The sequence below is a fragment of the Nannospalax galili genome, unplaced genomic scaffold (assembly GCF_000622305.1).
Source record: "Nannospalax galili isolate Female #2095 unplaced genomic scaffold, S.galili_v1.0 scaffold698, whole genome shotgun sequence".
Classification (NCBI taxonomy): Eukaryota; Metazoa; Chordata; class Mammalia; order Rodentia; family Spalacidae; genus Nannospalax; species Nannospalax galili.
This window is the reverse complement of record NW_008341886.1, coordinates 4,005,650-4,033,436: the sequence shown is the minus strand read 5'-3', so window position 1 is coordinate 4,033,436 and position 27,787 is coordinate 4,005,650. Positions and strand designations below refer to the sequence as shown.

The window sequence follows — 27,787 nt, the reverse complement described above, 5'->3', positions numbered from 1 at the left end:
ACCTACACACACACACACACACACACACACACACACACACACACACACACACACAATTTCTTAGGGTTGCAATGGAGGTCTGAGACTAAACAAAGGAATACTGGAAGTAATTTCATCACAGATTTATCCATTTTAAAACTATGAAACTTATGAAAACTTAAAGGAGCCTTAGAGATCATCCATGTCAGCAACTCCCCTGGCAACAGGAGCACTGGATTCTCTAAGGGAGGCCAAACCTAGGCAAGGCCTTGACTCCAAATGACAATGTAACACATGAGACACCAGCCAGCCAAAGGTCATAGAAAAACCTGAAGTGCTGAGGGACGCCTACGAGCCACGTGACATTTGCCGAGACATGGGCACTCAGCAAGTTGCAGAGAACCTAAAAGTCACAGACACACAGGGATGAGGAAGCCTTGAGACAGACAAGGAACCACAGGAGCCACGGTGCACACGTACCCATGGGACAAACATGGAGTCATGAAAACACGCACAAAGGGGGTACACATAGAGTCAGGGGAGCCAGGGAACACATATGTGCCTGTGGGATAAATATGAAATCATGAGGCACTCTTGGAGCTGGGAGACACGCAATGAAGCCAGAGGATTGCATGGAAGCAGAGGATACACGTGCAACCACAGAATACACATGAAACTAAGGCTCATACACAGAGCAAGAATATACATGGACTTAGGAGATATCCATACACCAGGGACAAACACGAAGCCAGGGGACACAGAAGGAGCCAAGATTCACTAGGAAAGCAAGTACTCACACGTCAAACTGGGGGCATATATGGAGCTGGGGGATACGTATGGAATCAGGGATGTACAGGAGCTGGAGTTCATACATGGTGCCAGGGTAAGGGTATGGAGCAGTCATAAAACTGACTCTCTTGTCAAGTCTGTCAACCTGACCCCTATTGTCTATTAGGTTACAATTTGCTATATCCTTGAGGGTACCTGAGGTTGCGTATGTTACATCATCTCCAGTCCCAACGGGAACAGGTAGAGGCCAAGATGTATCAGTTGGCCAAGAAGCCACATGGATGTCAAAGGAAGAGTGTGAGAAGGTGGGAGAATGCAGTTAATTGGAACAGCAGGAACAGGACCTCAGGACCAGGAGGAGCAGAAGGCAGCTCTCAGGCAAGAAGAGCCCGAGTCTCTCAGCCAGCAAGCATGACCAAGAGCTGGCTCAGCATTATGAAACATGCAACCATGCTCTGTATTTTCCTCCTCATTCAACAAAGCAATGATTCTAACACATGCATAAACACAATGTGAATTATATCATTCAAAACAAAAAGAGGATCCAGAAAAATAACCATTCGTGTTGTGGTATAGGACTAAAAGTCCAAGTCTGACATCATTTTGATCCCTTTAAGGCCCTGTGTACAGAGAAAAGTGGTGTTTCAACATAATGTCCTTAGTTAAGGCTTCTAGGCAGGTGCTGTTCCTCCACCTCACCCCAGAGATGGCCAGAACTAGGAAAGACCCTTAATTCCCTCAATGCCCTTTCCAAGCCCTTGAGAGAAGATATCACTAATCCTCTATCAAGTATGCACAGATTTTCTATATATCATGATCTGATTCTTAGTTCAATCACTAAACTCGTAAACAGGAAGACATCCTACAAGATCACCAAGGAGTTAAAACAATTGCCGGAACCTAGGAGAGCCCTGCCTGATTCACCTGGGTGTTAATACTGTTTTCAGCAAAGACTAGCCAAGAAAGGTCCCAAAACCAGCTGTGATTTTAAGGCTAAAGGCTTCACCAACAGTGGAGTGACTCACCCATGAGCAGTCTTTCTTTCAGCATAATGGTAAATTGCTTCCAATAAGCCCATTGCAATCAGTGGAACATACCCTCTAAATAGCCAGCATGCTGGGTAAACTTTAATCAATAAACAGACGAAAGCAGAATAAGGCACAATTGCCTTAAGTAGACATTAAACATTTAAAACTAATTTCAGTGATTGTTATGAGACTCAGTAAGCCACTGAGAAACATGCTTCTTGAAGGACCACTATGTTTCCCTGGTTGGTTGGGAAAAGATGCGTCCAGAACAATGTGGACATCAGTGTGTATGGTGTGCTGATAACCTGTCAGGATACAGCAGACACTGCACCACCCAGGATAAATATTCCAGAGCATGCAGCGTTGCAAACACAGCAGGCTGCTAGAGCGGGCTGAGCAATGAATCCCCCCAGAGGGGCGGAGCCCAGAATGACAAATATTCCATGGAGGCTGGGAAGAAGTTTCTGCATCTTCAGCCTGGGCAGGCATGCGTAATAGAGACACTGACACAATGTGCTTGGTGACATTAGGTGCTGCTCCAGCGTTCCATTTACTTTATAGCAGTCTCTTGTGTACATTTTATATGTACATTGAAATCAAGGGGTTTTTTGTTTTTTTAGTTTGTTTGTTTTTGAGACAGGGTCTCCCTGTAGCTCCAGCAGGCCTGGAACTCGCTACACAGACCAAGCTGGCCTTGAACTCACAGAGATTCACCTGCCTCTGCCTCTGCCTTCCAAGTGCTGGGATTAAAAATATGCACCACCACAGATGGCTTGAAATCAAGATTTTCATACTGAAGGCTGTCCATTTCCGAATGAGTCATTTTGAGGACTCCTAAAATCAACAGGAAATACTTAGTGTACATATTTTATCAGAAGTCTCACCCTTCTTCAAAGGATCACTTCCCTTTAAGAGTCCCCAGACTTTTGGGCATCACCTGTCCATCCCTCAGGAACTTCCGCCCTGGTCTCAGCCCACTCTCTATCCTGTATCCTGGGTGCCTGGTGCCCTCTCATCAGTCCGGCTCACTGGAGGCGGAGTTTGCTTCCTACCAGCTAACCCCTCACCTGTTCCCAGGACCCCTCCTCCTACAGTGACTTCGTCTCAACATCCTCTTGACTTTTTAGCCTCATCTTTCAATGGGCATCTCTCATCTTCATTGAGAGATGATTCAATAATGCTCTTTTAAAATCTATGTCCTGGCCTCACGCCACTGCCTAACATTTTTTTTTTTAACATTTTATATCTACTTTCTTTCTTTCAAGTGTGATCTGGTTTCTTTCCCCCAATATCATACATTATGAGATGAACTGTGTGCATCAAAAAAAAAAAAGTTAAGCTGAATAGTATCTATGGATGTATTATTGTTTGTAAATTGCTTTTTCAGATGAACTATTTAAGCTCAGGTGAACCTAATACAACATGACCTTATACAAGGAGAAGATAAGACACACAGAGGGGCTTGGAGAGATGGCTCAGTGGTTAAAGGCACTGTCTGCTCTTGCAGAAGACCTTGGTTCCATTCCCAGCACCCACATGGTAGCTATCAACCATTTGTAACTCTAGTTCCAGGGTATCCTATACTCTCTTCTGTCCTCGGTGAGTATGATATTGGTGCACTCACATACATGGAGGCAATTCACTCATACACATAAAATAAAAATAATAAAATACTAAAAAAGAGGACACACTGAGAAAGGGCCTTGAGATCATAGCCTAGGAGACTGCATGAAGCATCTACAAACCGAGGCTGGCCACGGACTGCTGATGACCACAGGTTGCTAGGAAGAAGCAAAGGATGCATCCCTAGAGTGACCAGAGGGAGCACCACCCTGTGACACCTTCATGAGAGAAAATGTTGCTCGGTTTCAAGCCACATAGTTTGAGGTAGTGTTTACAGCATCCTCAGAAAAGCAAGACACAGATACAACACTACTGACAGAATTGCTGGGATGGTGACCAACTCTCCAGCTTTTCAAACACACAAACGTCCATTGTTAAAAGAAAAGGCCCAGGTGAACCAGGACTAAATCACTCCTCCATCTTCTGTCCCAGACTAACTTGAACACCATATTATTAGAATTTCACCACCAACTCTCTTTGGAAAAGAACCCCTTGCTTGATTCTGAAGTAGCTTGCTCTCACTAGATCCTTCCCTCTGAGACTCACAGAAATGTATTCTTTCCTGTGAAAAGTCATTACACCCTTCACATCTGCTTCCCTTTTTGACTCTATTTGAAGTCAAGATTCAAAAATGTAGATACCATCAGAGCTTCCTAGTCCCTCAGGCACTATATCCAATAAATCATCTACAACTCTTTTTCGGATCTGTAGACGCACCCTCTACCTCCTCTGCCCTACAATTCTGTTACCCCTAGACCTCAGCGCCTCATCCTTACTTCCTCTGATCACAGCAGCAGCCTCAGAATGTGGGTTCCTGCCTACCCCTATTGTGCCTTCCTCTGGGGGAAGGTGGACTTTACAGATACCTTGCAATACCATGCATGTCTGAGACCTCACTACGCTGGCCTCTGCCAATACACCTCCTCCCTTTCACCCAGTTGAAGACGCCATGACTCACGCTCTACATAGTGTTTGCCAAGACCTGAAATGCTCCCTCCCGCACTTTAGCACATAGCACTTGCAACTTTCCTAGTCCTGGAAAGTCTGTCTCTGCCTGAGTTTCCTAAACTCCTACAGCCAATGATTTGGGACTCAGCTCTTCCTAGAAGCCATCCATAATCTACCCCGAAGCTGAAGCTGCCTGACTTCCATCTTCCCCACTGGGAATCCACGGGCATGTCACACACAACTAACAGCATGTGATGTGAGGGCCCTTTGGTTCACAGCCCTACAAATAGTCTGAACTCCTATAACAGAGATGGAGCTGCTGCCTCTGTTTTACCAATATTTTGAACAGATGCTCTTAGTAACAGAAGCTAACTCAATGTGTGTTACATGTTCACCCAAGACTAAAAATGGGCCAATTAGAGCTGGAGATGTAACTCAGTGATAGAGCATTTTCCTAGCATATCCTAAGTTGCATCCTTAGCATCAGGGAGTAAGGAACAAATTAAACACTATGAGATGTCATTTCTGAGCTATACGATAGACTCAAACTCTGACAGTGTACTCTGATAGAAAGGCTACCGGAAACATACACCTCCAGCAACGTAGATGTAAACTGGAGCCTTCATGAAATAGAACATGAACCATATAAACCAACCACCAGGGGAACTACTTTTAACCCCAGATACCCAGTCCTAGAAATCTCTTCCAATGGCATCATGTCAAGTATATATAATGCCTACAAGAAATAGCCCAGCATTTCTCAATGATGACTTGTTGACAAGTGTGGACGCTGACATGGTAGAGAGTCGTGTGACAAGAGAAAACCAGGTGTAAATCTATACACTCTGCTCCCACAGTGGACCCTGTAGGGCAAATCTATGTATACCCCACATTTTAATTAGGATGGTCTGAATATATTAGTATGCATGTATCTATACACAGCTTTGTGTTGTGAAAGAAATGTAAACCATGAAATATAAGAAAACCTTCATGAAAATGCAGAGAGAGAGAACAGAATGAAGAAAACAGAAAAGATCAATCCCTATGAGCAAACTGCATTTCATTCATTGTTATTTGATTCTCCAAAGATCAAAAGCAACATTCAAGAGCTGAAATTAACTGAGTTTTGGGTTGCTGGAATAACTGTACAGAAGGAGATTGTTTCCAGTGACATATAATAAACTCATCTTAAAGGGCTTTCTACAGCTATAAGAAACTAAGTCTTCATGGAGTAGTTATTCTGGAAATGATGACATGGTGAACTATCTACTGTGGGAAAAGGGAGAGGAACAATGCAGAAAGCACGAGGTAATAGAGCTTAAGAAAGGCCCTGGAGCCAAGAGATGAGTTAGAAGAATCAGGAGGAGCTTATATCATGTATTTCATTTTTATAAATATTTTCTTCAGGATTGTTCACTAAAGAGACCTAACTCAGCACTCTTAGTGAGGCAAGCATTCAGAAATAACAATTCCCTGAGCTACAGGAAGAAGTGGTTGAAGAAACAGGAGATTCCTGGATCCCAGAGACTAAAAGGTTTTCAATAAACTCAAAACTTCAGCTGGTTTCCCTCAGCTTGAAAAGCCATAATTCCAATATGTACAAGGGTAAAACCTGCAATGAATTAAAACATAGTAATGATGTTAAAAATCCATTTAGTAATCTTATGCTGATCATCAGAATAAGGAAAACAATTCTTCAAGGATCCCTTGGAATGAAAAACGGATGGTGACAAATAGGTATCAGAGAACCCATTTTCCAGATCCAAGAAGCCCAAACTCGGTGGTTGTAGGTGAAACTTGAGCTCTGCCTTCCCAATATGAGCAGCACTGGACAAATATTCGGATAGTTAATGAGGGAACCTTAGTTTATATGGAAGTATTCTAAGTACTAGAATAAAAGTGAGTGGGAAAGCTCACTCAGTTTGCTCCCATGAATCAATCAGTAGGTTTACGCAGTGTCCATGGATAACTGCCAGCTTCCCCACTAGACACACTGGCTCACAGCGAGAGTGCACAGCAGTGGAAAGCTGTGAGCGTGACTCTCATCTCTGGTGTCACTGCAGATTTACAGAGCTATCGGGGGCACAAGAAAACTTGAATGACAACAGTGAGCAGAGACTGGGGAATGATTTCTTTAACAAATATTTTTTCATGGGGAATAAAGAAAATAAAATGTTTTAAATGTAATGTTTAGACATCAGGTAGATCATCATTTGACTCAACAGAATTCATGTCTTCCTAAGACCATGTACTTCAGAGATTTAGGAAACTGTATGTAGAAGTTTTCTGTCTGTTGTAATAATTGTATCATAAAGTCTTTTTCATGAAGAGTTACAAACTGAAATATCATAGATAAAATCGCAAGATGTTCTAAATTTGAGTCAAAGTAATCTGATAGGTCTGAGATGAGTCATGGGTGGGGGTTTAAATGCGAAGGTGGATTGTGAGTTGGCAAATGAGGAGTGATTTTCAAACAAAAATCTTCATATTTGTTTGAAATTGGTGATACACTGTTTCAAACATAAATAAAGAAACTTATAAAGTTGTCTGTCTAAATTAATTAACAAAATACAATATATGATTCAGGCTGACAATATATCGTTTTGTGAGTAAAGACACGGATCACTTGTTATTTTGTTGTGAATTGTTCAAGCGTCCAGGCTACAAAATCCTTCGATAAACTTTGATAAGCAGAAGAATAAATGAGTGGGTATGTATATTAGCTAATCAATTCTACCATTCTTTGGGCTGCTGCAGATAGTAAGTGAACTCCACTGCCTTGCAATGCTAGAAAAAGGCAAAGGGGTACATCTTGTGATAAGACCATGGCTTTACAAGGAAACACTAAAGTGGAACTTCCTTCCTTCGCCACCTTGCTCTTGATTACTGGTGAGGGTCATTCTTTCATTTTCATCCTCTGTTTGATTGGCTACAGGGCCACAACATCTGTTAAATGAAGATGAGCTAAAATAGTGTAATTTCCCTCCACGGAAATCCTATCTGGGAATTTTTACCAGGTAGCATTGCTTCTAAATAGGCAATTCTTACAGCAGATAACTCTATTTTTGTCTTTATTCTAAACAATTACCCAAATCACGTCACAAAAATTACATCAAAGAATAACAATGCAATATCTACACTGTATTATGATGCATTGAACATGGGATCTGCATTTATGTGGTGGTTTTGAAACCCCATACACCCTCGTTCCTTACCTTTATAGGAGATGACTGGATGCTCAGCTCTCTGGCACTGGGAAGCGTCCTGGACCTCGGACTGGGTAAGCCTCCACACTCCCAGGCTTGAGAACAGCCATGCAAGGATGCAGGCTCCCTTCATGGTGGGCAAGGAGTCTCTGACTCTGAGAACGTGTCTTTGATGAAGCTTACCCTCTCCTCATGTGTGAAAAGTGCCTAAAACACACAAGAAAATTATGTCATAAGAGCTCAGGTTTGATTTCCTGGTATTGTTTTATAAAAGTCCTGTCACTAACTTTAAGTTTATAATTATGTAAAAATGAGAAATCTTACAGAATAGATACTACTGGCATTCTATTCTAGGTGACACTTCAGAACTTGTGTGTGTGTGTGTGTGTGTGTGTGTGTGTGTGTGTGTAAACAAACTACTCATTCTGAGACAAGCCAAGTTCGATCACTGCGAGGTCACATTCCTCTTAAGCAATGCTGATTACTAGTTATGACCATTATCAGGGGTTTCAATTATAAGTCTATGTTCAGCCATTTGTGCAAACATAAGGGTTCACACATGGAAAGCCTGACACCCTTTAACATCCAACACGATTTAATAAGGTCACAGTCTTTGTCATCTACCAGTAATCTGATTAACATTGTGGTTCACAACGCTTGTAAATTATTCATATGATGTTGTAAATTTATAAATGATCAGCTTGTATGACTTCTGGCTACAGAACAAGTGTGAATCAAACAGAATATAAGTTTAGCATACATTGGGTGAAATGAATGTACTGGCTAAAGATGAGACCTCAATGAGCAACATACGTGTTAAAGTAAGTCAGGCTTTTAAGAGTAGTTACAGTTCAAATGCTGAAAACACCTTTGGAAGAAGCAAGAATGGCTTGGGAGTGGATGCGGGGGTGCCTCTCCCATTTGGAAGCTTAAGGACAGGCCTCTGGTGGGGTCATGTTTGAGTTTAGTATTGAAGGATGAAGAGGATTTCCCAAACCAGGGGTTTCTGGAAGGTCATTACACAGCAAGGGGAGAGGGTGAAAAGGCATGTTGGGGGGCGGGGGAAGGCAGGCAGGTGATTAGGACTACTTTCCTGTACTCCATGAAGACATCAAGGAATGCATTAATAGATGAAGAAAGAGGTTAAAATTTGGAAAGTAAACTGGGGTAGGGTGTAATGTCTTCATGTGAGGGCACAAGCCACCATAGTATAGTCATGTTAGATGGAATATTGACAGCACTGCACTCACAACAGCTCATATAGGAACTTGCTTAGCAAAGGGAAGAGAGGTGACCAAGTTAACTTGAAATCACTGCAGTTATTCAGAAAAAAAACTTGTCACTTCAGGCTTTGTCTACCTGAAAAGCAGAGGGAAAGCACAGCCAATGAGTTTGATGAGAAACGTGACTGTGTTGAAAAAGGACAACTAGAGCCCAACTCTCCACACATTGAGAGGAGAGTCAGGTTATTCCCATGAACCTGGGCTGCTCTATGAAACACATGGCGTAACTTTAGTAGGTGTCAGAAGATGGAAAGAATCACCCATTAAGCCATATCCACACCTCTGAACTCTAATATGTGAAATACACAATGGGAATTGTTCTAATCTGAATTTTGGAAACATGTAACACCGAGACACAGGTGGACTCAAAGTGATGGACGTGACTGTCAAAACTGTGCCATCATCCACTTCAAAATTATCAACAGAAGGATTTGTTTAGATGAAAATATGCTCAGATACTGCTTTGTAGGTCAGGATAGAGATACTGAGGGAGGGGCTGGAGAGTTGGCTCAGCGGTTAAGAGCACTGACTGCTCTTGCATGGTGGCTATGAACCATCCTTAACTCCGGTTTCAGGGGAATCCAAAGCCCTCTTCTGACCTCCGTGGCATTGCATGACACAGGTGCACTCACACGCATGCAGGCAATACACTCATACACATAAAATAAAAATAATAAATAAAAAAAGATATTGAGTGAATAGTTATGGAAAGCAGTAAACTGACAAAACTCCAGGTTAGGTAATCAGGAAAAAACAAATCAGAGACAGGTATAAAGCACAGAAAGTCTGAAAGTTCTTCCTCTTGGTGACCAGGAGGCCAGATTATACTGGATTCAGCCTAAAGAATCAATAACCAACAAGGAGATGAAAGACTCCATTGAGAAGGAGATACTATTATAAATCAAGAAACAAAAGAACTAGTAGGTTGAAGAAATGGCAGAAAATAGCTATTGCTCCCTATTACATTAGGTGACCAATGAAAATAGAACAAGCAAGATAAGCACTAAAGGACTGGGAAATTTTAGGACTGAGAGAGCAACATGACATGGCTTTAATATCCTTTCCCAGACGCATGATAAAAGGCAAAAGTCAGTGTGATGTTGTGGTGAACAAGGTGTTTGAGAGGTACCGCATTAAGGCTGTGATCATGAGGCGTTGGCTACAGGACAGCGGGCTGCTACAGAGGCGAACTGAGCCTCCTTGACTCTCTTATCTCACCCTCTTGTACACAACTGCATGTCACATACACCACAGTAGGACGGTGCAACATGAAGCCTCGTGTCCGACAAGGCCCCTTCATCTCTGACTTCCTGGCCCCTGGTATTGGGAGAAATCATTTATTTCCTTAGAGGAACTATGAGGCCTCTGATGTTCTTTTATAGCAAAGAAAAAAGGCTAAGAAAGAGATAATTATAGTTTATCAGCTAAGAAGGTTAAGTGGAGAAGAGATTATAGATTTAGAGAGAAAGGATGCGGGTGGCATCTGCCTGTCATCCCAGCACTCAGGTGGCTGGGCAGGAAGATTATGAGTTCAAAGCCAACTTGGGTGACACAGTCACATAGTGAAACACTGTCAGAAAAGATAAGTAAAACAAAAGAGGAAGAGATGTCAGATTTTTTAAATGTCCAGGAACTCTTGAGATAGGAAGCTATTAGCATTAAAAATATAGTTATTAAAGGGAGAAAGATTTCATCTTTATAAAGCAGTGCATACTTGAATATATTATAAGATTCAGAGTTAGTGAAAAACATCAAGTTGGTGATAACCCTAACTTAGTGGTTTCTAAACCTTGGCTCAAGCAAATAGAAAGGCCCTTTCAAGGGTTAAAGAAGTGATGATGCCAATGAGATCTTCAAAGAGCACAAAGAACTTGATGAATTTCAAAAGAGTAAACCTATTACTGGTGTAAGTAACAAGATCTGAAAGTCTCTCATTCATTCAGTGTTTGTTGAGTGTCAACTGAACACACAGATCTCTGTGCATGTATGAAAATGCAGGGAGTCAAGCAACATGGAGTCAGGCTGAGTGTACCAATAAGCACCAACTATGAGCTAGACATGAGGAAGCTTATGGCATGATAGTTGCCAGGACTAGGAATTCCAAAGCAAGCAAAAGGTTAGAGTCCTTAAGAATGTAGAGGAAGAGGCTGAAGAGATGGCTTGGCAGTCAACAGCCCTGGCTGCTCTTGGAGAGGATCTGAGTTCAGCTGTCAGCACTCACATGGTGGCTAACAACCTTCTGTCACTATGGTTCCAGGGAATCTGATGCCCTCTTCTGACCACTGAGGGCACTGCATGACACAGGTACACATACATACATACACTCATACACATAAAATAAAAATATCAACTTGTAAAAAGAACGTAGAGGACTCCGGAACATGTTCATTGAACAGGTGTTATCAGAGAAGCCGACAAGGGAGTACAAACAAGGCAAGGAACGGACACTGCTTCCGAGGGAGGGAGAGATACAGAGAGTGCATGTGGGGGATGAAATGCACTGGAAAACAGGGAGCTAGTAGCACATCTGCCCTGGAGCCAATAATACCTCAGAAAGAGAGCTTCATAATCGATATGGATTAACAGGTGCTAACTTTTTCTGAGTTAGAAAGTTATAAGCATGATCTTTTTTTCTCTGGAGGTTAGTTAGATCTCAGTGTGACCTAGCCCACCTTCCCTTTTTCTTCTGATCTGAGAATTAAGTCCTAAAATTCCTTCAGCTGTGGGATCTTATATACACACCTTATATATAACTGGGTTCTGTTAAAACTGAGAGGTTTGGAGCGTCCATGCCAGCTACTGTGGAAAGGCTACAGGGGATCAGAACAGTGCTATGCAAAACAAATGCAGCTCAGCAATGGAAGATAAAACAAGAGGCAACTCAGCAGTAATAATCCCTCAGTCTATGCTGATTCCTACCATGATGCCAGCATTATAGCCAGGCCTGGCACGCAGCACAGTATCACCAACAGACTGTAACAGAGCAGCACTCCTCATGACCTCTAGGGCCAAGTTCAACTCAATGAGATGCTAAGAGGAAGTTGTTCTTTCATAGATGCTGGTCAATGTGCCAGGTTTAAGCCAAAAAAGAACATCGTGAACTGGCAGGTTAGTCAGCCCTCCATTGGTGATAACCAACATGAAAGGAGGGAATGTCTGTTTTGGTTCATGGTTTCAGAAGCTTCAAGCCTGGTCACTTAACCCTATCACTTTCAGCCTGTGACAGCAGGCTACCTCATGGCCTAAGCCTGTGACAGGGGAGGACTTTTGACCTCATAGCAGTCAGAAAGCAAAGACAAAGAGGGAGGAAGGGAGAGACCTAAGGTCCTAAAATCCCCTGCAAGAGCATGCCCCAATAAGCTAACTGCCTTTACTAGGTCCCACCTCCTGAGGGGTCAACCACACCTGACCAGTGCCACAGCTGAGGAGGAAGTCTTTTATACAGGGGCCTTGGAGACAGGCAAGTTACAGCAACTGGATTAGGTTGAACATACCTTCTTGCAAATGGAACCTTCCATTGTTTATAGTAAGTCACACGCTCTATTCTAAGCCCTAACAACTTCTCCTAAATGAAATGAATTCTTTTTATTTTTATTTTATGTGTACAAGTGTATAGCCTGCAGGTATGTGAGTGCACTCATGTCGTGCAGTGCCACGGAGGTCAGAAGAGGGCGTCGCATTCCCCTTGAACTGTAGTCAAGGACGGTTCTTAGTTGCCACGTGGGTGCCTGGAATCAAACCCGAGTCCTCTGCAAAAGAGCAGTCAGTGCTCTTAACCACTGATCCATATCTCCACCCCCAGGAAGAGAATTCTTAGAAACATGCGGACACACCGTTAGGGACTTGGGAAGCAAGGGTATGGTTAGAGAAGACGGAAGTGCCATGGAAATAAAAGTGTACATGAAATGGGGATGTGGAGTCTGCAATGACAAGATGAGATCACATGTAAACCACCAGAAGCACATTTAATGAGAACGAGTAGTATTTTAGGGCTTATAATTTTCAGAATATAATGATGTCTTCTTTTTAACTGTAACTGTGTAAAGTGACAGAGAAAGACACTGATGGTCTTCAGGTGGCATCTTGGACTTTTCTGAGTATTCAGCAAACAAAGCGGACTTCCTGGGGAGGACTTTACTCTGGATAGGTCCAGCTTTGAGTACCATATCCTCCTTCCTAAGTGCTGCAGTTCCATCTCCTAAAGGATGCCATGGCTTCCTGGCCTCAGCACTGGGAGTGTTGCTTACGCCAGGGCAGTTAGTGCTCGGTGTCCTTATCAGCTCTGCTCACATCGCACCATGGTGCTTCTTCATCCAAGGATGCTCGGTGCATTCACCAGCATCTTATGCCTCAACCCATGAGAGTCCAGCCACAGTCTTCAATCTCTCATCTTCTGCCAACCAAGAATGCCCCCAGGCATTGCCAAATTACCCATAGTTGATGAACCTCTGACTTATTACATATATCAAAACATCTCTTTAGAACTTGAGCTGTCATCGCTATACAAAACATGCTTATATAAGTCTCACAACTGAGTTGGTATTGCATCATTTCAGCAAAACTTGGCAAAAATATAAGTCATGCAAATTATAACCATTTTCTGCACTTGACAACTTTATTATGGAAGTATCTTCAAAGAATCAATGTCACTAAAAGTTGTTCTTGACTCTTCCCACCAGAAGAGGAAAATTAGACATATTTTAAGAAAATTAATAAAAATGGCTTTGTTGTTACAAAGATGTGTTACACAAGGCAAATTTGGACATGTAAACTTTCTGGAGAATGTATTTCAAAATCCCTGAAGCATTCCTTGGGTAGGTGATGTGGGAGGATGGCTCTATACGCTGGATCTAAATAAGCACAACTCTGTATATGTGTTTGTGCAATAAATAACATTTCCAATTCTCACCCACACTGCAGCTGAATAGACTTAGAGGGACAGAAAATAACTGCTCCTTTTAGAAAACAAAAATGTTGTCAGATAAAAAAGAAATCAAAAAATGAAAGCTCACACAAAAAGCTTTTCACAGGGAACAGTATCTAACCAGTTATTAAAAACAGATCCAACATAAGCTTAACATACCTCTTTTCAAGGCAGACTGAGCTGCTCCTGAGCCATATTGTAAAATTAGATGTAGCTAGATCTGCTCACACAATTCTGAGACACAAAACCCTCATTGATTCATTCCTTACCCATTGGCATTGGGGACTTCAGTGGTCCAGGAACAAAGAATACAGGTAAGTAAGCTAACCCAGCAAGAAGACCTTAGGGAGGACTTGGAGCCATGCCCCATGACGACCCAGAAAAACAGTTCTTAGACCATACAGCTGAAGCCCATGAGGGAGGTTATGGCTACATGTGTACATGTCTCCCAAGTATAAGTCATGGATCTTGTCTCAAGATACAGGTCTGGTTGCTCAAAAGCACAGAGGGGCAGGATATGCAGAAAAGGGTGGTCAGAACTGCTGAAAATGTTATTTCAGCCAATCTTTCCATCTCTAGACACTGCTCAAAGGGATCAGGTAAACTGCTCACCCATCGTTCAAATGGATCCCCCGTCCATGTGTCCCCCGTCACAGGCAGACATGGGGCCTGTTGCATGGTTGTCAGCTGTTGCCAGGTTCATAGCCCACCCAAGCCAAATCCCTCTCTAAAGTCCTATTCTCCTTTTTCACATCTCTCAAAACCTTCTGTACATTTGCACCAATAACCGGCCCCTCCCCACTGCACCTCTACTATGCACCCTGAAAAGCCTCCTAGACTTCATGCTCTCAGCAGTTATGCACAGAAAGTTGCACATGCATTTGCATGTTTGTTGATGCCATGGCTTTCACTTTGGCCCAGATCATCGATGTGCAAACTGTCTTTCATCTCCACACACAGCCAATGCCCATTCCAGCCAGGCTGGCAGCTCTGAAACTTTGACTTTTGTTTTTAATGATAAGCCATGGTGTTGAACATATAATTCTAGTGCCAGTCCATGTGCCCCAACATGCTGCATGGGCCGCATGAATGAATCAGAAGAAACACTGCTAATCTTGTAGCTAGGATGTATCATCAGGCCGTCACTTGCCCCAAGCAAGTCCTATTGTGAAAGTCCTTAGTCCTTTGGTTCATAGGAGGCAAAAAAATGAGTCAGTGCCCGCCAGAAGTTGGGAAGTAAAAGGAGAGGTCAAAGCAGTGGGTCCCTCTGCTCACTTTGTAGCTGAGAAAGCAAAAGCTCAAACAGACTCCATGGCACATGGAAGGTCAAGTGTGAGTCATAAGCTACTTCCAAACGGGTATTCCAGTGCCCTGGTTCATTGTGCTGTACAGTTGGGCCTTTCTGCTTCAACCACAAGATTAGACAGCCCGAGTCACCTCTAAAAACAGTCATGCCTGCAGAGTAAATGCTGAGGGGCAAACCACAGGCCCAGGGCATCATTAATCTAGTCAGCTATATTAAAATGTCCCTTGTGGATATGGCACTCCAAGGCAGGTGAGGGTGACAGTCTCAGTACTCCTAGCCAGGGTTCATAGTTGACAAACAAGTAAAAATCCATTTTTTTTAGGTTTCATGCTTAGCTTTTTAGTATATTTTTGTACACAGTTCAGTAAATATGAAACAAAAGGAAAAAACAAAACCTCCAAAGGCATTTCTTTGAATGAAGCAAAAGACAGAAACTATGGTTTGTTAAAGGATTCAAATGAAAGTATTCAGACCACCAGGAATTAACAATCCAGAAAGATCAAAGCCCCTGGCACTCAGTGCGGGAAAGTCGGGTGTTATCTTTGCCTTGGCCTATGTGAAATCAGATATTCTAAGTGGTCAGAAAAAAATAGGATGAAATGAAACAGTAAGACTGATCTAATGTGGGGTCGGGCTAAGAAGACTGCTAGCACTTTTCCAAAGCAGTAAAGAACGTTCTGTTTTTAGAAAAATACAAGAAATTAAAGCTTCTATGTTCCGTATTAACCTAAAAAAAGAATCAGGATCTCCATCACACACATGGGCAGCTATAATTTTTAGATACTCTTTAAAAATTGGATCACTTTGTATTATTTTAACCCATATGCCCTAACTGCCAAGTTTCACCCTAAAGCAATTTATCATGAATGAATTAGTAAAACATTTTTAGGGATATGTTCATGAAACTCTCAACAGAGTTAAGCATAGAAAGACAACCAGCTGCCACCTTCGGATATCTGAGTAGGATATCTTTGTTGCCCAGAGATTTCCATCATATCTGAACTCAGATGAGATGGAATTTTATGGCTATATAAAATGACCTCGTGGTATAAAATGGGAAAAGGCAAACATTCAACTATTTTATACATTTCAATAATGGTTCGGCTCCAGCGACCTCATTTGATATCTCTCCTCAAAGGAACAGTTATTAATGCTTTTGCCTTCTTCCTCTTCTTTAGCTCCAGACTGCCTAGAGGGACGGTAAAACTAAATGAAGTCCATTAGATGAAATTATTATTTACACAAAGGCAATATTAATTTTATCTGTCAGCAGGTTTTAAAACTAAGTGAAAGTTCAATCTACTTCTGTTAGATAAACCAACAAGAGTTCTTTCTAAGAAAAAAAAATTATCTTAATAGGGCCTTCAAGGCGACAATAACAATATGAACAATTTCTAGAATATTTACATACAGACATTTCCTAAAGGCAGGCGACTCATAAGACAGCATACAATAATCAATTGTAAGTGACTCCCACTGGTGAAGTATTACTGGTCACAGCCCTCATTTCTTCAAATTAAGATGGACAGTATGGGGAGCAGCACTTTCTTATGACAGTTAAAAGGTAGGATGTTTATGACAAGAGCAGGCAGTCACGTCTGGGAGAAAGAATACATTCTCTAAGTTCTTTTAGGTCAACACCCTGTCATCTCGTCCGCCAAATCCAGTCAGTGTATACAACTGAACATCTCCATGCATGGTGATCTCTGGCTTTGCCACTGACCACTTCCTGAAACCTGCCCTTCCCTGGGATCCATAACACCCAACTCTTACTCTGCTCCTGACACTCTGGAACTCTTACTGCTCAGCCTACTGTAAATGAAGGTACATGCTAATCTCTTCTGCATCTTTGCTTTCTTTCCTCAACTAGCATACCTTTGTGGTATTCCTCTTCAAATCTGAGTGATTTTTACATATGTTCTGATTTCTCTATGCATAATGTAGACCTATAAATAAAAGTAGGCATCTTTAGAGAAATATGCCAAAGGGATCTGTTCTTCTAGGGACCTTGTAGACTATCTTTACCAACTGCCTCATATGTCCCTGCTGCCTCACAGGTAAGGACATGTTTACTCAGCCACCCAACTCACAGCCCAAGGACTTACTGAACATTCCCAATTGTTCATCTTTCTAAAGCTTGCCCCTTATATATTAATAACTCTTCCTTCACCTGGGTAAGAATGCCTTAGCCAAGCATGTTCCTCAGCTCTAGAATTTCACCTGTTTTGGTGAGCTTTGTTTCCTCTAACTCCAACCCTTAAACATCATCTCTAAGGAGCTGTCCCTGATGTCTTTCCTCTTTCCCACCACCTCCACTTGGTCCCAAAGTACATTAAGCACTGATTTCTCCTATAGGCTTCCTCATTCCAAGCTCCATTTCCATCTGTCTCATTCTAGAGTAAAGCCATGAGACCTCAGACTCTGAGCATTACTGAGACATAATAAATGAGTATCTGAGAGTTGCATTCGTGGACACATGCAGTCTGAGTCATCGCAACACAGACACCTCCATTAAGATGCTGAGCATGCTCCTGTTACTCCTGATTCTGCCATTCAGTCACAGATGTTTCATCCCCCATTAAAATTCTCTTAACATCTGGTCCAAATACATGAATTCCCATGGTTTTGAGAAATGTCCTTTCTAAATGTCATAATTTTCCAGTTAATGGTCAAAGGGATGAAGGGATTGTTACAGGCAGACAGGCTTAAAAGAGGAGCTCTCCAGGGCCCAGAACCATGAGAACAGAAGGTCTGGCTAAACGCAGAAGCCCATAGGTCCAGGAAAGTAACTCCAGCTCCCACCTCCACCAGAATCACCTTAAACAGCAGGGACCGGAAGGGAGATGCTACCATCCGGGGGAGAAGTGACTTTATTAAATCAATTACTCTAGGTTGGAATACAAATATTTTGAAATGTTGTCAAATAAAAACAGACTTGCTAATATACTTAGGAAAAAAATAATGATTTAATTAAAAGTACTCTGATTTGATGCTTTCAGATTTTAGCCAGGAAGAATACTCTGCCTACCTGATAACATTTCAGACTCAATGTACCAGACATAGAGAGTTGATGTGTTAGTGTTTATTTGAATTTGTCACAATTTTATCTTTCAAAACACAATCAGACCTCAATAGTACTAATAAGTTCTTGGAAAAATATGCAAAAAAGAATAAAACATGCGATATAAAATGAAAACTAAGAAGACATATCAAAGATTCCAACAGCTAATGAATGATAATATGTAGGAAACTGAGAAATACATACAGACACTATTCATGCATGTGTTTTTATAAACAATCTTGTAATATTCACACCATCAGCCTTGCCTATTTTTTCAGTCAAAGAGTAAGGGCTTGATGACAAGCAGCCCTGGTTATTCTGCTGTCCTGAACACACATTCCTAATTTCTGAAGTGAATATGCATTGCCCTGGGGATGAAATTTTGACCGAGTAGTCAGTCACAAGATTATTTACTAATCTTGGAGCCAGAGACCTCAATGACCAGGATTGAACCCAGCAAGGCCTGCCAGAGGTCCAGCTCTTGCAGAATGCTGAAGAGGCCACCTGTGCCCAGCTCCCTTCCTGCATTCTACACAAACATTCTGGGTTTTCACTCCAACCTGTGAGGTGAAAAACACTGATCAACTGAAAAATGTGAACTGTTTTCATTTCCACCCCAACATATGCCCAAAGCCTCAACCTCCATCTACCTCTCTACTAATACTTAAGACAAAGCATTATCTCCAAACTGATATGTTCCAAACAATCCACTAACAGCAATGCTCTCCAGCTCTGCATCTTTTCCAAGTCTCTCACACTAAAGCTGGATTCATTTTTCATTTCTCTAATATCCCCACACAATACCCTAAACCATCAGTAAATCCTGTCATTATTACGGGGAGCAGCACTGGATCTTTACATACTTCCGTGGCCACAGTCTCACCTCATTTCCCTCCTCTCCCACCTGGACTTGCCAAAGACTTTTTAGTTGATCATTGTGATTTGCTCACTTACACTCCCAAAATGACCATTTTCTGTTCTGCAACTAGAGAAAACTGCAAAGATTCGATGAAGTGATTGTGTGTGTGTGTGTGTGTGTGTGTGTGTATGTGTGGTTTGACTTTTTAAAATTATTTATTTAATAACCACATGATTAGAAGAAGCATTTCATTATAGCATTAACATATTCAATAACAATTTCCAGAGCAGAGAGCAGTATTGGCTTTAAATTTTTAGGTTCACAGTTGAATTAATACAGTTATAAAATACTGAACTCAGTATAAGCCCTATAAGACATAAAATTGGATATAGTCTTAACCTTTAAAAAAGATCTCAATTTCATTTTAAAATATACTGTTTCATATAGAAAAAACTCATTTTTAATGCTACTAACGCTTAGATGTTTGCACATGTGTCCCTAATTTCTATGTATCTGATGATTACTAGTCACAGTCGGTTACTTTCTGAGATCCACCTGAGCATGGATATAAAATCATAGGGTAAATTTCCATGGTAACGTGTTTCACCTCTATTAATTAACATGGAGCAAATCTTTATGCTTCCTCCTCAAATATAACTCATTTTTTTATTTGCTGATTTTTGTGTGTGTGTGCATTTCATACAGAACATCCCAAACAATTGTATTCATCTATATACCCACATCCCACGTGACACCATTCCATAGCCTCCCCCACACACACACTGGAGCCCATATACTCTGTAATCCCTGTTACTGTCCACTGTGTTGTTGGTGACCCCAGCCGTTCCCCAGTGCTTGTCCATCAGCTGAATCTAGTCAGCCTGTCTAGAGTTCCTTGTTTTAGGAAGATCACCTCTTCCTCATCTAGCAGCAATGAGTTGCTAATATTCCTTTGGATAAGATTGGGGTCTGTTCATTTTCCCAATACTATGATGGGTTACTGTCTGGGAGTCTCTTGGGCCATGCTGGCCAACTACTCAAAGGAAAGTATCTCCCGTCTGGCATTGTTTCTTGTTATGTAGCTTTTAGCTATACACATGGACTCTTAAAGAATTATATTGATCCCTTTAATCTTTGGTTATACTTTCCTTTGGGGTGTTTAAGACCATACAGTTGGCCCAGATAAACCAATTTATTTTTACTCTTATGGTCATTTGATGATCTGTTCCTCAGGGGTCACATGGGCTTGGGAAGAGCTCCTGGCTCCTTTCTTTTACCAGTTCCATCTATGTGAAGATAAGTCAAAGATCCTATTTGACCGTGGCTGGCTTCACTTGGAAGCATGTGTTGATCCTCCTCTTTGTAAAATGGACACTGGTTCAAGTCCATTTGGTGGGGTCTCCACGGACTCCTTGATCAAGAGGACAGGCGATGCACCATGGTTACAGGACACTTTGAGAGATGTTCATGGTCCCCTGGAGCTTAGTTGACCTAGGAGGGTAAGGAGCAAAAACTGTCCTTTATGTATCCCTGACCAAATTAGTATAGGCCTCAAAGTATGGCTGTTAAACATCCAAGAAGGTTAGTTCCACCAGTCTGGTACTTTTAATTACCATGTGCTATGCAGATAAAGCTTGGGAAAAGACCAAACATTCTCAGAAAAACCTTGCCTAGACATGCATTATATTCCTTGAGCTAGTTGTATGTACAATTTGTTAGTAGGTTGTTCGATTAATATGGTTCCCGCTGTTTTTTTAAAACTAGCTAGGTGTTATTTATCCCTCACATTGTCTAACCCTTCCACTGTGGTTTCCCCCATTTAAAGTACCCCCATTTTTCCTCTTTCTCCCTTAATAATACCCTTCTCCTATGGTTCCACCTCTCTTAAGCTCCTTCTTTCCCTTTATCCCCAAGGTTCCTTGTATAACCCTCCCTCCCCCCTCCCTTTAAAATAACTCCATTTTTATCCATATCTCCCTTATTAATGCCTGTTTCCTACTGTTCTTCTCTTTCAGGTTCTTTCTTTTCCTTTACCTCCCTGTTTCCTTTTCATTATCCTGGTTCCTGTAGTTATGTCTGGATACATATTCATTTATAAGGATTTGGTGCTAGGATCCTCATAGGAAGGAGAACATACGTCATTTTTTTTCTTCTGAGTCTGTGTTACTTCACTTAGTGTAACCTACTTAAAAACCTTTAATAGCTCCCTGGAGAATCGCAAAAGAAATGTAAATCCCTTTCAGAAACAAAAGTCCTTTCCTGTGGCCAGCCCATCCATTTCTGTACCTTTTTCCAGCTCCTTCATTCACCCTGTGCTGATCACACAGTGCTCACATGTACATGTGACCTCCCTTCTGCCTCTGCACTCGAAGAGCTTAGCACCTTGCGGACAGCACTGGCTAATTCTGTCCTCTGGGGTCTTTCTCCAGGCCCTCCCAAGGTGACTTTTTTCCATTGCTCCATCTTTATTGAACGGTGACCTCCACAGGCTGGCAGCAAGCCTTCTACATCTACCAGATTCTGTTACCATTTCCTCTTCTTCGTATCAATTAAACTACATGAAATTGTCCAGACACTAACCTCCCGCATAGACATGGGAAGGTGGGTAAGAAACCCTAACCCTACCTGAGCACGAAATTGGGCGGGGTCAGTAGGAGGGGTACAGATGAGGGCGGGGAATCTGAATTCAATCACATTTTATTTATGAAATTCACAAAAATTCAATGAAAAAACCTACATGAAGTTGATGACTTAAAGTATTTGTGGGGTATTTCAGTCAGCAACATGAGAGTTATTTAAAAAGGCATCATACAAATGGGGTCTCACATAAAATCTCCCGAAAAGCAAAGCAAATGATCAGTCGAGTAAAGAAGACGCCCACAGAAGGGGAGAAAGTCTTCACCAGTGATTCATCTGGCAGAGGTTAATACCCAGAATACACCCAGACCAAAAAGCAAAGAAGCAAGAAACACAATGGTCTATGGATCTGAACAGACTTCTCAAAAGAAGAAATAGAAATGGCTAAGAAATGCCTTAAAACGTGTTCAACATCCTTAATCACTAATTGTTATGATCAAGAGAACAAATGACACCAGATGCTGGCTAGGATGTGGGGAAAGAGGACCCCCCCATTCACTGCTGGTGGAAATACAAACTGATGCAACCACTGTGGAAACCAGTGAGGAGAACTCTTAAAAAACTATCAAATAGATCTACCATATGATCCAGTTATACCACTCCTTTGCATATACTGAAAGGACCCAATATCCTGCTACAGAGATACTCAGCCATGTTTGCTGCTGCTCTTTTCACAGTGGCTAGGGAATGGAAACCTAAATAACCCTCAACTGATACATGGATAATGAGAATGTGGCACATTTCATTATCAAAATCTTGAAATGTGTAGATAAATGGATGGAAATGGAAATTGTTACATTAAATGAGTAACACAGACTCAGAAAATTAAGCAATACATATATTCTCGGTCATTTGTGGACCCTACCACCAAATTCTATAAATGTGAGGATACATCCTGATTCATAGGAGACAGGAAAATGGAAAGGAACCAGGGGAATAAAGGGGAAGAATGGGATCAGAGAGGGGGATGGTAGAAGACAAGTATTATCAAGGGGAAATGGGACAGTGAGTCCTTTAACTGGGGAGAGGGAAGGGAGGGCTACACAGAAGGAGAGAGAGAAAAGAGAGATAAACAGTGTTTTGTGGTATAAACAAAGGAAATATCCTAGCTCAAAAGCCTACTGAAAAATACAGATATTATGTGGATATGTGTGTGTGTGTGTGTGTGTGTGTACATGTATGTAACTGAAAGCTATATAATAAAAATCACAGTGCCAGGCCAGGGAAACACCCTTGTCAGTCAGGGTAGTCCCAGAGACTACCAAAATAATACACGTTACGGCCATAGACCTTGATTGCCTCCCACAATGTGAAGAAAAGACCCTATTGCTAGCCAGCTACACTTCAGGGAGAGGACTTGGAGGAATCCAGCTGGAACTGACCAGGAAGGCTTCTTCCGGAAGATTAGCTCCCATGGAATCAGAGGATACTATACAAGCTGCCAAGGGAGAAAACCAATCAATGGTCCTACCCAGCTGTGAAGCCTATGAAATGACCGGCCCAGCAAATATCTCTACCAGTGCAGTAGTGGCACTTTTATCTTGGGAGTATCAACAGCTGTTTAATCGGACTTAATGAACGTAAGGTTCACTCCGTGGGAGGGAACTCATGCATGGTGCTGTACACATACAGTTGGAGATGGCATAGATCCTAGAGAAAATCCTACTTTTGTCACATCCCTAAACCAACATTATTTATTTTATATCCTTATATTTACAGGCAAATGTACTTCTCATCACTCATCAATGCCTCTTGCAACAGATGTGTGGTGTCCAGCTTTAATGGTCACATCTACAATGCAATCTTTGCACCCAAGGCTCAGGGAACATTATGGGTGAGAGAAAAAAAACGTAAGAGACAGAGGGACAAAACACCGGCAGCTACTTAAGGTATTTGAAACACGATAGGGCAGCTACACCAATGAGATTGCCACAGTATGGTAGTCTAACAAGATCTGCACATAATAACAAAACCAGGTGACATACCAAGGTGGATGGAAGAAATTTCCCAGGGACCCACCTCAAGTGAAGAGTTTCAGGAAATCAATGGATGCTGAGGGAGGGAGAATCCGTTTTCTCCAGAAACTAGTTCCCTGAAAGGTTATCTCACCCCAAGTGAGGAGCCCTAAAGAAGGTACACAGAAGCACTACTGAATTAACTTAGTTTATTACCTGCACACATATGTGTCTATCAATGGATAAATGTATATACAACAATAATAGAAAGGGGCAGGAAATTGAGAGGGAGTGTGGAAGGAGCTGGAGGGGGACTGGTTACAAAGACTATAGGCATGCATGATGTTTGCCAAAAAATATTTTAAAAAATGATGGGGCTGGAGAGATGGCTTAGCAGTTAAGAGCATTGGCTCCTCTTGCCCTCTTGCAGAGGCTGCTAAAAAACCATCTGTAACTACAGTTCCAGGGGATCCAACACCTTCTTCCGACCTCCAAGGGCACTGCATGACAAGGGTGCAGTTACACACATACAGGCAATACGCTCATACACATAAAATAAAAACAAGTAAAAATTAAAAAGAAAAATATAAATCCAGAAAAGAGAATAAATGATTGCTTCAGTTGTGAAAGTAGATCTTAAACAATGAACAGCTTAAACACTTGCAGGATGAGTGACTGTTCTACCATCTGGAGGTTAATAAGCATCCCACGGTGTACCTCAGTCTGCAAAGCCCGCTGCAGTGCTCCATCTGCCTGTGAACGCTGGTGCAGCAGAGGCAGCACCATACAGAGGGAGAGCGCAGACTGTGAACCCGGATTCTTCTGGTGCCAGCTGAGCTCTGCAGTTATGTGCAGGTTTCAGTTCCAATCCTCCGTAACACAGAGATTGAGAAAAGAAAACACAGCTTAAGATCATATGAGCTAATTTCAAAGAAGGCAGGCTACTCCCTAGCAATTAGGAAGCAGTAAAGAAGATTTGATAAATAGAAACAGGACTAAGACAAAAGAAGGAAAATCTTCTATAGAACGCATAGAAACAAATCAGCGCCTTCCTAAGGAGAGACAACAAGAGGAGTTTGGCATTTCACAGCAGCTGTGTGTGCTGCCTGAGTGTTAGGAAAATTCCACATCTGCCCAAGGAACATGTAAAAGAACAGTCATAAGAGCACTGTTCCAGGATGCCAGACTCTCAGAGGAAACACCACTGCCTGTTGAAAGCAGAGAAGTCTTCATGGTAAGTCTGTGACAAATCGACAACAGCCCCCAAGCAGCGGAAATACATGTTACAAAGTTGAGAGAGAAAAATAGAATCCTAGCTAATACAGCAAATCGATATTTATTACAAATAAAAGGAAACAAAACAATAATTTGAATTCAATAGAATTACACAAAAAAGCAAGGAAACAAACTGAAACCAGAGTCTTGTTAATGTAAAAATGAATGCATGCTGGATGAACAGGAGACATTTCCCATGAATGGAGACACAGTGAGGGAGCCAGCATGCTCAACCTCCCAGGTCTCTCTCCCCTTCCATCTAGAACATACTCCCTAAGTCTCTATTAGATCCAGATCCTTCCTCCAAAGCCCAGATCAGACACCAACGCCCCCTTCCATGAGAGCTCAACAATTCCCCCAATGAGAAGCGTTGCTGGAACCAACCAAGGATGCACTACACCCTCCTGACTCCTCAGGTTCTTCGGACTTTGACTTCATGTCCTCTTCCTATGGGAAGGTCCTGCTCAGGACTGTGGCCCTCATACATTGTACATTGAAAGTCTCCAGTATTTACTGGAAGAACCAATCAACCAAGGCATAAGAACAGAGCAAAGAACCCATAGGGAAATGGTGAAGGAGGTCGTAGGAACGAGGAGCTTTGGCAGTATGGGAACTGTGTCCATGGACTGGAATTTAAAAGAGTACACTCTTGATGGAGAGATGCAATAAAATCTCAGGTTAGGATTTACTGAGGCTAGGGCAAGCAAACACGTTTACTTGTTTGAAATGAATAGACCAAGGTTCTAAGAAATGAGATCAAATAAATTATGGTATATCATTACCATTAAGTATTATGCAGCTTATAAAACCAATGTAGTAAAAGTACGTTCTGACACATAAATCCAATAATGATGTTGACTGAAAACAACGTGCGCATTTATCTACGGAGAGTTGAAGACAGCAAGAGAAAGCCGACTTTCGGCCCAAAGAAAGCAAAGAAATATTTCCTATCTTACATTCACAGATGGGAGGCAAGACGTCGTTACTCCAAGTAGCAAAGACACATTTTAAATATATATATATTTATTCACTGAATTTCAACATAGCATTAATTGTATAATTTAAAGCAAGCAGATTACTTATAAAATAAGTGAGAGAGGAGAGATTTGTTTTAAGGATTAAATAATGAGACAGGTTCATTCAAATATTCGGACTTGGTTCAAGCATGACTAACTAGCATGGGGAATTGAAAGTCACATGAGCTGCTCAAGAAAGAAGAGAAATCAGAACAAGCGTAAAGGAAGTACGGCCTGAAGGTGCGAACTGTGATAGAGCAGAGGCCGTTCATCATGCGTTCTCCGAAAGGAGTGAAGAATTCTCGTGTGCAGGTGAGGAACAGTCACTACGACTCTATGCCATAATAGTGGAAGCAGGTGCCAAAGAGAGACATTTCCAGTACCAGACTGCCCTCTTGGCACTCACTAGATTCATTTAGCCTGGGTTAAAACTTTGCTCTTTCCGGAGGAAATGAAACTGGTTCATCAGCTTAGTGAGGTAAACAACATTATGTAAAGTTCTCAGCTTCTAAGAGGAAACACGCAGGCACACGGGCATGAAAATATGACCTGGTCATACTATATTTTGGTCCTCCAGTTGCCTCTTCAGCAATGGTAAATAGCAAACTTGTAGAAAAGGTAACAGGCAAGTTTTCTCTCGGACATAGGCTCCATTTTCTTGAGAAAGCAGGTAAAAATTAGGTGCTGTTGGCGGAAATTCCTGCAGATTCCTCCGAATAAGGCCACAGTCACACAGGGAACAGCTCACTAACCACAGAGAAGAAAGTGAACATGAGAGCTCCGCATTCTATAGCCTGTACTTCATTCCCGCAGGTCAGATCCTTCCCTAACACAGGTATCATCACTTCAGGGCAGCTCCCCGCATAGGCAGATCAAGTTTAAAAGCTAAGCCCAAGACATCTACCTGTCTCTCTTTCCATTTTCAAGTAGAGATAATCTTTGGGCTTTTCCCATAAAGATGGAAGGATTTAACTAACCAATGAATGCAAAGCACAGATATGGGAGGCTCACAGGAAATCCTCAGTTAACTATTGGACATGGCAGTATGAATCTTCACTATTTTGATTAATCTGTGGAGAAAAATATGCAGACTATCAGAATGTCCTGAAATGTGCAGTTATGCATAAGCTGTGTTTTAACAAGTTTATCGCAAATGAGCAGGTATGGTGATCATAATCAAAATATCTGCACTGTTATGTTATTATGAAAATGCTACAGAAAGGACCCCAGACTATGGGAAACTTAGGCACACTCTAGTATCATGGAGGACTCGTGCCTCTAATTCCACTCTTCATCAATGTGCTGCCCATGGTCGTTTTTTATTGGAGACCATATCTGCAATGTGGAAGATGGGGTCAAAGAATTTTAATTGTGTTTTAGGAAATGAGGATTCCAGTATCCTGCCGGAGTTCCATCTGACACAACGACCTTGCCCTAACTCGGTGGCACCAAGAACTCCATGTCCCTGTATCTTGGCATCCACACGCTTCTTTTCTGAAGGAAAGAGCTAGTCCATCATCAATACAGAGGAGTAAAATAGAACCACATGACAAATCTAACTTCTCTCAAGAAAAAAGGACAGTAATACAGTAGGAAACTAGAATTTAAATTGGGTTTTTTTCACCAAAAAAACACATTGATCACAAATCTGCTCACTGAAGCAAAAGCAGAAAGGTTCAAATCAAGAAAATATTATGAGACTCAGAAACCTCATAATATGACCCAGTGAGTCATCAAATTCCAGAACAAATTAAGCACAGTGGTGGTAACCATCTAGAACTCCCTAAGTGGAAGTCAGAACTAACTTGTTCAAAAACACCATGGCCAGTATCACCATTTACCACATGGGTTTCCCCAGGTATCATACTGAAGATAAAATACGATGAGATCATAACCCT

At 41.8% G+C, this 27,787-nt stretch overlaps 1 protein-coding gene across 4 annotated transcripts in view; it reads right to left on the bottom strand.

The window, feature by feature from the left end:
* The window catches only part of Sema5a (semaphorin 5A), a 487,535-nt gene that overhangs the window by 300,818 nt on the left and 158,930 nt on the right, over positions 1-27,787 (bottom strand). For all 4 annotated transcript variants that reach the window (XM_029565663.1, XM_008837641.3, XM_029565665.1 and 1 more), the window contains one exon: positions 7,583-7,780. In XM_029565663.1, coding sequence (XP_029421523.1) covers positions 7,583-7,706 — 124 coding nt within the window. In that variant the 5' untranslated portion in view covers positions 7,707-7,780. The remainder of the gene's footprint in view (positions 1-7,582; positions 7,781-27,787) is intronic.